Source organism: Leptodactylus fuscus, chromosome 6 (genome assembly GCF_031893055.1).
Source record: "Leptodactylus fuscus isolate aLepFus1 chromosome 6, aLepFus1.hap2, whole genome shotgun sequence".
Classification (NCBI taxonomy): domain Eukaryota; kingdom Metazoa; phylum Chordata; class Amphibia; order Anura; family Leptodactylidae; genus Leptodactylus; species Leptodactylus fuscus.
In genome coordinates this window covers 101,900,293-101,915,437 of record NC_134270.1, presented here as the reverse complement: position 1 = coordinate 101,915,437, position 15,145 = coordinate 101,900,293, and the positions used below count along the sequence as shown (strand labels likewise).

Genomic DNA, 15,145 nt, shown 5'->3' with positions numbered 1-15,145 from the left:
TCCTGGGGACTTCCCTGGCGGCCGGAGATGTTTTTCTTTGGTATGTACCAACCGTACTAGAGTTTCTCTTTTTTTGTGTTTCCTTTGTGTTTTTGATCTATTTCAGACTTTGTTTTTTTTTTTTTTTCAATTCAACTTTTTATTGGAAATTTTAATAATACAACAAACAAATTAAATTAAATCCTCACCTAGAACAACCAAGTCAGACTGCAGGTCCTCCGACTTCAGGTTTCTCTTTAGAGCACCTTCAAACAAAGAAAAGTGAACTCAGGCTCCTTTTAACAAAATTTTAGTTTCTATAACCCATAGCTGCTGAACACTCATACATACTACAGAGGTTGTGGATTGCTGGACATTGTAAACCATCAGATTTTACTATCCAAGCACTTACCTGCTCTCTAGCAGTTGCATGTCTTCTGTTCCCAGGAGCTCCAAGACTGATAAGTAGCTACGCTTGTGCATTAATGCCATTTCTATAGATTCAATGACATGCTGTAGCACTCAAGCATCAGCCTGGAGCTACTAGAGAGAACCAATTGGGAGTAAAAAAGTGGTATGCATCTGCTCTCTAAAGGGCTGGATTAGATTAATACTAATGCAAACACAAAAAGTTGCACTAGCACTCTAGTAGCACCAAGAGCATTACTGCAAATACCTACTGTATAGAAGGATACATGAAAATGAGATTCTTAGTTTTTACATTTTGATTAAACTGTAATTGTAAGCCTACCTGCCATGTCAAGGTGACCTCTGCTAGATGCATAGGGAACTGTAGTTCACCCATACTGTCCTGTAAGTAAAATTGGCCTTGGAGGCACGCATGGTCAAAATGGAGGTCCGCCACACACTCCAAAACTTTCTGCTTTTATTATTCCTATATGGAAAACGTCAGTGTTTCTGTCGGCATAATTGACATGCTACGATTTACAAAAATAAAATTGTTTTTTGAAATCGCAGCATCTCCGCTGCAGATATTTTTCTGCAATATATGGATGGGGTTAGCCAAAATCCCATCCACTTTGCAGATACTGTAAAACAAAGCGGTTTTAGCCACAGCATTTATACCATGTGGGTCACCAGCATTAACCAAGAAAACCCAGCTTTTTTTCTTGCTGCAAAACTTTCCTTGCTACTTTTTATAATGTATAATAAAGGAACCTGGGAGAAATTTATATTCCTTCCAAAACTTCCCCCTGGTCCTGTCACAATGGTTTTGCATTTGGTTGCTTGAAAGGTTTCCTGTATACCAGTGGTCCCCAACCTTTTTTGCAACAGGGACCAGCTTCAAGCAAGACCATTTTTCCATGGTCAGTCAGGACGGGGTGGGGCTGGGCTTTGATTATTTGGAGGCGGAGTTATAGGCGGGCTCCATCGTGTGGTTGGGAAGGCGCTCTGCTGGGATGCTCTACAGGGCAGACAGGCAAGACACAAACATCTGAACGGACATGGCGAATAGCTAGACACTGAGGCTGGATACTTTGTGCTAGGCGATGCTGCTGTGTTAACGTGTAAACTATTGGGTAGTGTGGCGTACTTAGCAGCTACACTGACTGCATAGGAGCTGTATACATATAAAACATTATTTGTAAACTGAATTCATTAAGTTTAAACACAACAGAGCAATAAAAAGGTTGCTTAGATCATGAAAACGGATTCAAAATCAGAAGTACACATGAACGAAGCAACTACCATCCAATTGAAAACAGATTCAGCTCCACAAGCCATTTAGTTTTTCTGTGTTGTCTAATCCTCACCATTCAGAACAATCAGTATGCTCTTCACAATGCTTTTTAAAGGTCCTAGGCTAACCCCATTGTCATTGGCAAACTCTTCAAGCTGAGAAGTGAACTGGTCCACCTGCAAGGAGGCAAAAAAAGACCAAAAACCATTACATGTACCAGTCAATAAGACATGTTGATAGGGAGGGATGTGCAAGTCAAGGATAAGAATTCAACTTACCTCTTTTTGTTCTTTTAAGAAAGAAAATATCTCGGAGCAGAGTCGTGAAACTTGCTATAGGGGGAAGAACAAACAGATCATATAATTTAAAGTACTGTCAAGTAGTGTCATATTCACTTTCCCAAGCACAGGAGAGAGTGAGCCACATAAACAGATAACGCTATGCTAGGAGTCAGTAGAAATGCAAGAATGTGTCTGAAGCTATATTTTGTGAGACGGGTCGTATATTAAAGGGTCTTCACTATGGCTGGGCCATTATGAACCAAATATAAATTGAACGGGCATTTTATCTTTAATTACAGTTAATGAACATTTTATAGAACAAACTCAAAGCAACAACCACCCCCGCATTTCAATAAAACTTTAGAAGTTTATTTTGTATGCAAAGTTAAAAATATAAGGACATATGAAGACAAAATCATACACATAAATAAGAGGGAAACGTGAGGTTAAAGTGCCAGCAACACCAAAATGATACAGGTAAAGGTGCAGTATTATAGTACTTTTCAAGGTAAACATTGCCCACAATAGGATATAAAAATACATAAAGTCATAGGTTACCAGGAGGGTAAGGGAAGGATATAAGATTAAGCCTATAAAGTACAAATCACCTCCTTGAATGCCCTATGGCACACCAGCCAATAAGATCCAAAGCAAAATATCCAAATCGCAATGTGGAGTAACACCAATGTATCATTATGAACTGTCCGATGCGCATTTCGCCCGTACCACCAGGCTTCGTTCCTGGGAGGTGGTTTGCACTTTATAGGCTTAATCTTATATCCTTCCCTTACCCTCCTGGTAACCTATGACTATGTATTTTTATACCCTATTGTGGGCAATGTTTACATTGAAAAGGGAAGGATATAAGATTAAGTCTATAAAGTGCAAACCACCTCCCAGGGACGAAGCCTGGTGGTACGGGCGAAACGCGCATCGGACAGTTCATAATGATACATTGGTGTTACTCCACATTGCGATTTGGATATTTTGCTTTGGATCTTATTGGCTGGTGTGCCATAGGGCATTCAAGGAGGTGATTTGTACTTTATAGGCTTAATCTTATATCCTTCCCTTACCCTCCTGGTAACCTATGACTTTATGTATTTTTATATCCTATTGTGGGCAATGTTTACCTTGAAAAGTACTATAATACTGCACCTTTACCTGTATCATTTTGGTGTTGCTGGCACTTTAACCTCACGTTTCCCTCTTATTTATGTGTATGATTTTGTCTTCATGTGTCCTTATATTTTTAACTTTGGATACAAAATAAACTTCTAAAGTTTTATTGAAATGCGGGTGTGGTAGTTGCTTTGAGTTTGTTCTATACACAGTACAGACCAAAAGTTTGGACATACCTTCTCATTCAAAGAGTTCTCTGTATTTTCATGACTATGAAAATTGTAGATTCACACTGAAGGCATCAAAACTATGAATTAACACATGTGGAATTATATACTTAACAAAATAGTGTGAAACAAATGAAAAAAATGTCTTATATTCTCGGTTCTTCAAAGTAGCCACCTTTTACTTTGATTACTGCTTTGCACACGCTTGGCATTCTCTTAATGAGCTTCAAGAGGTAGTCACCTGAAATGGTTTTCACCTCACAAGTGTGCCCTGTCAGGTTTAATAAGTGGGATTTCTTGCCTTATAAATGGGGTTGGGACCATCAGTTGTGCTGTGCAGAAGTCAGGTGGATACACAGCTGATAGTCCTACTGAATAGACTGTTAAAATTTGTATTATGGCAAGAAAAAAGCAGCTAAGTAAAGAAAAATGAGTGCCCATCATTACTTTAAGAAATGAAGGTCAGTCAGTCCGAAAAATTGGGAAAACTTTGAAAGTGTCCCCAAGTGCAGCTGAAAAAAAACATCAAGCGCAACAAAGAAGCTGGTTCACATGAGGACCGCCCAAGGAAAGGAAGACCAAGAGTCACCTCTGCTGCGGAGGATAAGTTCATCCAGGTCACCAGCCTCAGAAATCGCAGGTTAACAGCAGCTCAGATTAGAGACCAGGTCAATGCCACACAGAGTTCTAGCAGCAGACACATCTTTACAACAACTGTTAAGAGGAGACTTTGTGCAGCAGACCTTCATGGTAAAATAGCTGCTAGAAAACCACTGCAACAGGACAGGCAACAAGCAGAAGAGACTTGTTTGGGCTAAAGAAAACAAGGAACGGACATTAGACCAGTGGAAATCTGTGCTTTGGTCTGATGAGTCCAAATTTGAGATCTTTGGTTCCAACTACTGTGTCTTTGTGCGACGCAGAAAAGGTGAATGGATGGACTCTACATGCCTGGTTCCCACCGTGAAGCATGGAGGAGGAGGTGTGATGGTGTGGGCGTGCTTTGCTGGTGACACTGTTGGGGATATATTCAAAATTGAAGGCATACTGAACCAGCATGGTTACAACAGCATCTTGCAGCGGCATGCTATTCCATCTGGTTTGCGTTTAGTTAGACCATCCTTTATTTTTCAACAGGACAATGACCCCAAACACACCTCCAGGCTGTGTAAGGGCTATTTGACCAAGAAGGAGAGTGATGGGGTGCTACGCCAGATGACCTGGCCTCCACAGTCACCAGACCTGAACCCAATCAAGATGGTTTGGGGTGAGCTGGACCGCAGAGTGAAGGCAAAAGGGCCAACAAGTGCTAAGCATCTCTGGGAACTCCTTCAAGACTGTTGGAAGACTATTTCAGGTGACTACCTCTTGAAGCTCATCAAGAGAATGCTAAGAGTGTGCAAAGAAGGAATCAAAGCAAAAGGTGGCTACTTTGAAGAACCTAGAATATAAGACATTTTCAGTTGTTTCACACTTTTTTGTCAAGTATATAATTCCACGTGTTAATTCATAGTTTTGATGCCTTCAGTGTGAATCTACAATTTTCATAGTCATGAAAATACAGAAAACTCTTTGAATGAGAAGGTGTGTCCAAACTTTTGGTCTGTACTGTATATCCTATACCTTATTATGTGTTACTGGCCTCTGTATGTTTTGAACAATTATTTTAGTCCACACCACACCCCCAGGGGCAAATTATAATCACTGTGAACAGGGTTGTAACCCAGGTACAATGGTGAGTATTTGTCTCCATTATAATCCAACCGCTCAATCAACTGTATAAGCATCCACATAATCATTACTGTTGTGCAGCACAGGAGCCTACAGAAGGGCAGTATGTACTGTGTTCTAGCACAGATCATTTTCCTCTTCAGGCCTCTTGAATCACATCAGGGACCACTGAGGTCTTTGATTGGGCCTTAGCAGTCACATGGGTCATGTAGAATTTCATAATGCATAGACCGAAGTTTAAAACTTTGTGACCGCTGAGTCCCAATCACAGTTCTCAGATGCTCCTGAAGACATTCAGGAGGCTGGAATAAGGCTGAAGAGGACAGGGAGCCACACCAGAGCCCAGGGGAGGCGAGTATCACTGTTTATGTTAATTCACCTCCCCTCTTAAGAGGCCCCAGAGTATTATAGTAGCTGTTCCAGTTTGGATGTGTTTGGTCAGAACTAAAAATTGCAGGTAGAACCCTTATGAATACTGTAATAACCGAATTGAAACAACACCACAAAGTCACATCAGTTAATCGTGTTGATGTTCAGTTTTGGTTATTTTTCAACTAATTACCCAGCCCTAGCCAACACTAAGGGGGATGACATGACACTACAATACACACCTTATCTGCTGAATCTGAGTTAAAAGGGTATTCCCATGTACATAAGTATTTTTAAGTTTGTAGATAATTAAAAGTTAAATGTTTTTGCAAATATAAGTATTTAAATATTTTGAAGAGTTTTAAAGATTTTATCTAAATAGCAAGTGGTCACAGTCTGTTGTCTTGATTGGTTGCCAGGGGATAAGACCAAGAACACAGGACCTTTCTAAGATCATAAAATCGGCAATGGTTTCGTTATCGTGGCCGGAATATCTTCTGATACTTGTAGTGTCCCTGTCTGATAACACAGCTACAATAAGAAAATCATGGCTGGGGTTTTGACAAGTCCCAGACCATAGAAAGTTTCTGCATTAGTGGTCGTATCCATTTGCAACCGATCAACACAAGAGATGTCACCACTAAGATAGTTACAGAAAATCTTTAAAACTCTGCAGAATTAGTAATTACTTATATTTGCAAAAATGTGTAACTTTTAATTATCTACAAATATAGATATGATTATGTACATGGGAATACCCCTTTAAGTCTCTGTAGTATAATATGGGATCTATTATTCTGAAGCTGCTTTAGGCTAAGGCCTCACATGGCGGGCCGCAGCAAAAAAAAGCACTGCAGAAAAAACCGAGGCGCAGTTTTTTTTTCTTGTTGCGCTTTTCACAAAGTCCAGAGGTTTCTTCTGCGGGCTTTTTGCTTTCATCATACCTATAGTGAAACTGATGGCGTTTCCGTTGGTATAATTGACATGCTGTGAATTCCAAAAACCTAAGAATCCAATCCACCCCATAGTGACTGTAAAATGCCTTGTTTTTTTCAGCAGCATTTACACCAAGTGGGGCCCCGGCCATAGAGCTGAAATATTCTAGTAAAACATGTTTGCTCAGTGTGAGTTGACTGCCTGTTTCCAATGACAACAAGCATAATTGTTATGGGAGACTTTGGAGTATTGTTCAGACTAACTCAGGACCAGTACATGAAGGGGCATACCTAAAGGGAAACAACAAAGCACACCTGAGCTACATTCTTTCCCTAGCTCCCATTCAACTCTATGGGAGTTAGAGATACACAGATCAACAGGGGTTCCCGGAATCAGACTCTCACGGATCTTTAATTGATAACTTATGCTAAAGGAAAGTCATTCATTAAAAAGCCTCAGTAGGTCCCTTTCATTTCCTGATATGGGCCCCACATTATTTAGTGGATACCCCCACCACCATAACAATAAGTTGTGGTGGGGGTAGTGTAAAATCTCCTATACAGCTCATCAGTCTCTCCATACAAACATGTGAAAGCTGGGGCAACATGGTGGCTCAGTGGTTAGCACTGCAGCCTTGCAGCACTGGAGGCCTGGGTTCGAATCCTACCAGGAACAACATTTGCAAGGAGTTTGTATGTTCTTCCCGTGTTTGCATGGATTTCATCCCATTCTACAAAGACCCCTTCCCATTTCACTTAGAGGCAAGTAATGTACACAGACTGGAATTCTGTTCCCCAGTCTTAACCCCTTCCCGACAACCACCGTAATAGTACAGCGCTGCCGGGAAGGTCCCTGTGTGGGTCACGTTACTGTAGCCTCCTCTCCTCCATACAACAGACATCTTCCATAAGACACAATGACTCCTGGCCACTCATCTGCAGGGTAGATGCTAAATCCTAGTGTGCTAAAGGACCTCTGATGAAGTCATGACCATGTGATCGGACTCTGGTGTGGGCGGAGCTACTAGGATTTAGACTCAACCTTATCTATGGATGTTACATATCAGTGGCTACAGGACCTTTGATGACATTACAGTAATGCGACCTCATGACAAGCCAATCACAGAGCAGTAGCACTAAAGGACCTGCCCTTTCCAGTTTTCTCTGCCCCGTGGACCCTGAGTCGTGTATAAGCCGAGGAGAGCTTTTTCAGCATGAAAGATGTGCTGAAAAATTCGTCTTATACTTGAGTATATACGGTGATATAAATGAGGTATCGCCGTAACCGTACCGACCCGCAGAATAAAGGTAACATGTTACTTATGCTGTACGGGAAAAAAAAATAAATGCTAAAAAGCAATGCCAGAATTGAGGTTTCCTTTTACATCCCACCCAGAAAGAGTTAATAAAATGTAGTCAATAAGTTACAGGCACCCCAAAATGGTGGCATTGAAAAGTACATCTAATACCGCAAACACCAAAACCTCATATGGCCACATTGCCAGAAAATAAATAAAAATCTAGCTTGTACAATGTGAAGACAAAAACCCCAAAAGTCGCCAAATCATTAGGACATTAAGTGGCTGCGACTAGAAGGAAATGTATAAGCTGTGCGAGCGTTTTCAGGGGACACCCCATATTTAGAGCTTACGAGAGAGAAGACACCAGCGCTGATCCCCCAGAATGCCCCTCTTCCCAGTCTGTGTCATAGGAGGTAGTGGGAAAATACAATAGGATTTGGTGTGCCCAATTTACTCCGCACAGCTTACATATTCACTTTGGGGTTACTAATGCTCACTACATCACTTGAAAAGTTCTTTGAGGGGTGCGGTTTTCAAAACGGGGTCACTTTCTAGAGGTTTCCACTGTTTTGACACCTCAAGGGCTTTGTAAATGCGACATGGTTCCTGAAACTGATCACAGCCAGATCTGCCCTCTAAAAGCTCCTTGGCGCGCCTTCCCTTCTGCGTCTCGCTGTGCGTCCATATACTAGTTTACACCCACAAGTGGGGTACTATGGTAGTCCGGAGAACTTGCATAACAAATTGTGGGATGCGTTTTCTCCTTTAACCCCTTGTGAATGTGCAAATTCTAGGGCTAAACGAAAATATTAGTAAAATAAAATCAAATTTGAAAATTTCACCTCCATTTTGTCTTAATTCCTATTAAGCACATAGGGTTAAAATACTAGGTATATGTTGTTTTGGCTTATTTAAGGGGTGCAGTTTTGAAAATGGGGTGATTTATGGGGGTTTTAATACAAGGGTCTTTCAAAACCCCTTCATAACTGGATTAGTCCCTTAAAAAATGGGTTTTGGAAATTTCTTGAAAATTTTGGATATTATTGTTTCACTTGTTAAACCTTCTAATGTCCGTAAAAAATAAAAGGGTGACTAAAGTTTGATGCCGACATAAAGCAGAGATCTGGGACATGAGATTTATGATATAATTTTGGCGGTCTAACTATCTGTATGCAATGCACATTTTTCAAGATTTCCACCAAATTTCCTATTTTTTCATAATTAAACACAAAACATATCAACCAAAATTTACCACTAACATGCAGTACAATGTGTTACGAAAAAACAATTTCAAAATCACTTTGGTAAGTTAAAGCATTCCAAAGTTATTGCCATATAAAGTGACATGTCAGTTTTAAAAAAATCGAGCTTGGTCAGGAAGTCAAAAAGTGCCATCAGCGGGAAGGGGTTAATGAAGTACCCAGTTGGCACAAGATGCACCTCATTTATTAACCCTTACCCGCTGGTGGCATTTTTCAATTTTCATTTTTAAATCCCCGCCTTCCAAACCCCATAACTTTTTTATTTTTTAGTTCACAGAGCCATATGAGAACTTAATGTTTGCGGGACAAATTGTTTGTCATAGTAGTACCATGTATTATTCTCTGCAATGTACTGGGAAACTAGGCTTCATTTTATAGTGTTCACTGTGCAACCAAAATGATACATTTTGATACGATTTCGGGGATACCAAATTTATATTGTTACATTCACATTTTAACCCTTTAAGGGCTCGTTAACAAGTGGCAAGAGGGGGGTAGATTTTGGTGCTGAATCCACGTCATAATCCGCCCCCTCACAATAGAGCTCTATGTAGACTACTAACTTACTTCAGGTGGATTCCGCGGCTGATTCAGCCCCGGCATCCGCTTCGCAGCAGCAGCCTCTGGTCTAGGCCCACTCATTTTGGCCCTATCCTGACGCGGCTTCCCGCGTCACAATCAGGACCAAAATACGCCATACCGCGCCCCGTGTGAACTAGCCCTAACAAAAATACTAAACTTTGTATTTTGGGTTTTTTTTTCACTATATTCTGACATTTTTTTAAAAATATTTCTGTGTATGGTGATGCACAGGGAGTCTTTATTGCGGGGCCAGGTGTACTTTTTTGTTATGCTATTTTGGGAATGTCTACTGCTTTGATCACTTTTCATTCAAATTTTTATCAGAGGTGAAAAAAAACTGAGTGGATTCGATTCCTTATTCCGCTTCAAAAATGCGGCAAGCAGCGCTTTTCTCTCTGCATTTTTTTTTTGCCCTTTTTGGGCAGAAACCCAACAGGGTCCGAAGTTGTCCGCTTTTCTAAGTGAATTAGGTTTCCGTTTGGGGAAGGGGGGGGCCCAAGCGGAACCCCCAAATGATAACCCAAACGCAGGTGTGAACCTAACGCAAGTTTGTAAATTGTGTGGTTTTACACACAGGGATATCTATTGTGTATGTGTTTCACAGTAATGTTTTCCTTTTAAGTGTATGCTAGGGAAAGGGGTGTGATTTGACTTGTTATTTTTTCCTTACTATTTTATTGGCCTCCATAGGGGCCTTGAAACTGCAATCATTTTATTGCAAGGCCTCAGGTAGGGAAACAGGGTGTCACAGGTAGCCACATCTCCTGTTCCCTTCTTGAGGTCAATGATTGGCCTCAGCTGTTACGTGGAGCGGGTATTTCCACCAGAAGACAACAGAACTGCAGGACTATACTGTGTAGGGGGCGCCAGAGCACTGGGACAGGTGAGTATGGTGTTCCTTTATTTTTTTTCACCTCCCCTGGCCTACTTAATAGATAAAATTTAAGGCCAAAGAACCCCTTTAAGGAAGAATGCAGATTAGATTGTACATTCCCATTTCAAGGTATACTGGTAGCTTATGTAAATTGAACACTTTTCCTAAATATATTGTTTTATAAATGATGCTTTGTTTGCCAGCTATGTGACCGAATTCCTCCCATTGTTTACACAGCGTTGTTATAACCATGGACCTGTAGGACAAGTTATGTCACTCACTGCTCTTGCTGACAGGACAATCAGTTCAGCTATTTGCAGTTTGCTGATAAAGCCTGGTCTGCTATCTCTCTCTCTATGTAAACACACAGATAACACTTGCACATATTATCTGATCTGCATAATTATTGTGATACTTCTCAGACCCGTCCAGCAAAGGAGGGAGGGCGGGAGAATATAGGAAGCGAGAAGAAGAGACTGCATGCAAACTGCTGAAACAGGGGATGGGAAAACCCCTTTAATGCTCAGCGACTTTTTTTCATAATTTTCTTCAGCACTTTTCAAAATTCATAACTTTTTCTGTTGACATTTCTTTTTTGTAAACATAGCTAAGTGAGGGCTTATTCTTTGCGTGATGAGTTATATTTTAATTTTGCACCATTTTGGGGTACAAATGTTTTGGGGCGAGGGAGAAAGAACAACTCTATCATTTTGAACATTTTGTTCTTAAGGTGCTCAATCTGCATTAAAAATTACATAGTAACTTTGTCCGGCTGGCCATTACAATTGCAGCGATACTTATATTGGTTTTGATACGTTTTACAGCTTTTTCAAATAAAACATGACTATTTTTTTCCTTGTCCCACAAGGGTGCTGGAACCTAGAATCTCAGTGCAATGTACTGAAATACATTGCACATAGATTCCCCATGTGTGACAGGAAACATCAGTCAGAAAGTGGGAAAGGAAGGGGCCATCTTGCCCCTGAACTTCCTGGATGCCGTGGTCTCTATTGATTGTGGCATATAGTGGGTTAATTCGCTGGAGTCTGGGTATCTTCCGACTCTGGCGACTAGTTTCGAGACTCGCGTGTGGGGGCAGCCGGAGGGGAGACATCACACTGTGGGGGCAGCCGGAGGGGAGACATCACACTGTGGGGGCAGCCGGAGGGGAGACATCACACTGTGGGGGCAGCCGGAGGGGAGACATCACACTGTGGGGGCAGCCGGAGGGGAGACATCACACTGTGGGGGCAGCCGGTGGAAACTTTATACAGTGGCGGCAATTGGAGGGGGACTCACTGCACTCACTCTTCCCACCAGAATAGGGAGTGCAGCTCCAGAGTGTAATACCGTATGCAGATGAGGTTCAGTACACCATATGTAAAGTAACGTTATATCACACCATTTCAGTGTCCAGGAATCTCAGCAGGGATTTTAAGGGAATGCAATTTATTTTCTCATATAGGAAGCCCTTCTTTATGGGGGACTCAGCTCTTATGCTCTTACCTCCTTGGAAAGCTGCCTCAAATTCTGTATGTCAGAAACCACAGAATCCGGTAGTGGAGAAGAAGAGCAGCGCAGCGCCATGATACCGAAGACCACGGTCCTGACTAGAGTGGAGTTGCTCCTGGTAGGTATGATGTCACGGGAAGGGGCGTGGCCTATCAGAGGAGGGCGGAGTTTCGGCCATCACTGCTCTGTGCTGTTTAGACTGTGCTGTATAGAGGAAGCCGGAACCGAGCTGGAGAACAGAAAGCAGAGATGATTGTCTTGTGGTAATGGAGGATGGAAGGGGAGAGACAGGTTTGTTTTACATGAGACTGCATGTTGGATGAGGCTGAGGGGAGAGAGTGATCTAGTTACATGGGACTGCATGTTGGATGAGGCTGAGGTAAGGAGTGATGTAGTTACCTGGGAGTGCACGGATGAGGCTGAGGGAAGGAGTGATGTAGTTACATGGGACTGCACGTTGGATGAGGCTGAGGGAAGGAGTGATGTAGTTACATGGGACTGCACGTTCAATGAGGCTGAGGGAAGCGAGTTATGTAGTTACATGGGACTGCACATTGGATGAGGCTGAGGTGAGAGAGTGATGTAGTTACATGGGACTGCACTTTGGATGAGGCTGAGGGAAGGGAGTGATGTAGTTACAAGGGACTGCACATTGGATGAGGCTGAGGTGAGAGAGTGATGTAGTTACATGGGACTGCACATTGGATGAGGCTGAGGGAAGGGAGTGATGTAGTTACATGGGACTGCACATTGGATGAGGCTGAGGGAAGGGAGTGATGTAGTTACATGGGACTGCACATTGGATGAGGCTGAGGTGAGAGAGTGATGTAGTTACATGGGACTGCACATTGGATGAGGCTGAGGGAAGGGAGTGATGTAATTACATGGGACTGCACATTGGATGAGGCTGAGGTGAGAGAGTGATGTAGTTACATGGGACTGCACATTGGATGAGGCTGAGGGGAGAGAGCGATGTAATTACATGGGACTGCATGTTGGCTGAGGTGAGAGAGTGATGTAGTTACATGGGACTGCACATTGGATGAGGCTGAGGGAAGGGAGTGATGTAGTTACATGGGACTGCACATTGGATGAGGCTGAGGTGAGAGAGTGATGTAGTTACATGGGACTGCACATTGGATGAGGCTGAGGGGAGAGAGTGATGTAATTACATGGGACTGCATGTTGGATGAGGCTGAGGGGAGAGAGTGATGTAGTTACATGGGACTGCACGTTGGATGAGGTTGAAGGAAGCAAGTGATGTAGTTACATGGAACTGCACATTGGATGAGGCTGAGGGGAGAGAGCGATGTAATTACATGGGGCTGCATGTTGGCTGAGGGGAGAGAGTGATGTAGTTACATGGGACTGCACGTTGGATGAGGCTGAGGGAAGGAGTGATGTAGTTACATGGGACTGCACGTTGGAGGAGGCTGAGGGAAGGAGTGATGTAGTTACATGGGACTGCACGTTGGAAGAGGCTGAGGGGAGCGAATTATGTAGTTGCATGGGACTGCACGTTGGATAAGGCTGAGGGGGAGTGATGTAGTTACATGGGACTGCACATTGGATGAGGCTGAGAGGGGAGTGATTTAGTTACATGGGACTGCATGTTGGATGAGGCTTAAAAGAGAGTGATGTTTTATATGGGACTGTATCCTGGAGGGTCTAGGGCAGGGGTGCCCAATACGTCGATCGCGACCTACCGGTCGATCGCAAAGGACGTATGGGTCGATCGTGGGATGCAGCCAGGGATCCCCAGTGTCTGCTTGTTCACAGTGCAGGCTGAGAGTCGACTCCATTCTAGTCAGTTCTGTACTGAGACAGCTAGAATGGAGTTGCTGCAAGGAGGACCTACCTATAGCAGCTACAGACTATACCCAGACCATGAACCTACCTGCAGCAACTCCATTCTAGCCAGCTCTGTAGGACCTACCTATAGCAACTACAGAATATACCGAGACCATCATGAGCCTACCTGCAGTAACTATATACTGATAAATCAGGCGCACAGCGATACGTCAGAATTTAGCTCTATATCAGTTATTAATTGCCATATATTTCCATTATCACTTACAGGAAAGTGGTGCAAGTTATAATAAACACGTAAAGCTGCGGCGTCAGCACCCTGTTCAGACCATATGGCAAATATATATTTATATACTATATATATATATATATATATATATATATATATATATATATATATGTAATATATATAGTTATATCTATCTATATATCTATCTATGTGTCCAGGAATGTGTTTTTCCTATATTCTTATTGATAATCATATACATATACAATGTCTCTCTTGGCCAGTTCTGGCTCCTTCCTATAGACACTCCATTCTAGCTGCTCCTGTAGTGAGGTGACTAGATTGGAGTTTCTGGCAGCAGCTCCTCTAAGCAACTCCATTCTAGTCACTTCAGTACTGAACAGTCTACATTGGAGTTGATTCTAGCAGGTTCTCCCTCCAGCAACTCCAATCTAGTCACCTCACTAGAGAATTGTCTAGATTGGAGTTGCTCCTGGTAGGTCCTCCCTCCAGCAACTCCATTCTAGACTGTTCACTAATGAGGTGAATAGATTGGAGTTGCTGGAGGGAGGACCTACCAGGAACAACTCCATTCTAGACGCAACCCGAAGGCCACACTTTGCTCCCGATAACATATCACGTGACTTGCATATGATCAGACATTAGAGGGCGTAGTCCCGGTCTTCACCACAGCGACATATCCGGCCACTGTGTCTTCCTTCAGATCTGCTTCTATTGATCATGTTATGCTGTACCAAGAAAGTGGCAGCAGTGGCTCAGCACTGTACAGGTGACCTCGCCACACATGTAAAATGTACAGTATTGCGGGGCAGGGGAGTTGTGAAGATCATATAATGTAGCTCCCCGAAGCTGTCCGCCATGTTATTGGTGGGCAAACGAAGTAAATCACTGTACCATGTCTAATAAATCCAATTCTATTTTACAGCTGGAGTAACATTACTACAGACTTGCATACTATTGTCACATAAGGAGTAATAAACTATACTGTATATAATATAACCACATGAGGAATAATACTAATGCATGGAGATATACCATATGAGGAATAACAACGATGCAGACCAATATAATATTAATAGGTGAGGAGTAATAATTCTGCAGCTTCATGTAGAATTAAAGGGGTTTTCCAGGCTAAAATTACATTTTTTTTTAAATTAACCTGGGAGAGGTGAAAATAAATATATTCACCTATCCCAGTTGCTTTGGTGCCTC

General features: G+C 42.4%; 2 protein-coding genes across 2 annotated transcripts in view; one reads left to right on the top strand and one right to left on the bottom strand.

The window, feature by feature from the left end:
• The window catches only part of TM9SF4 (transmembrane 9 superfamily member 4), a 318,186-nt gene that overhangs the window by 209,418 nt on the left and 93,623 nt on the right, over window positions 1-15,145 (top strand). The gene's annotated exons all lie outside the window — the stretch shown is intronic.
• The window catches only part of COMMD7 (COMM domain containing 7), a 43,212-nt gene that overhangs the window by 3,939 nt on the left and 24,128 nt on the right, over window positions 1-15,145 (bottom strand). Inside the window, exons 2-5 of the mRNA XM_075276881.1 lie at window positions 11,872-12,106; window positions 1,960-2,013; window positions 1,755-1,857; window positions 189-245 (exon numbers count right to left, since the gene is read on the bottom strand). Coding sequence (XP_075132982.1) covers window positions 189-245; window positions 1,755-1,857; window positions 1,960-2,013; window positions 11,872-11,952 — 295 coding nt within the window. The 5' untranslated portion in view covers window positions 11,953-12,106. The remainder of the gene's footprint in view (window positions 1-188; window positions 246-1,754; window positions 1,858-1,959; window positions 2,014-11,871; window positions 12,107-15,145) is intronic.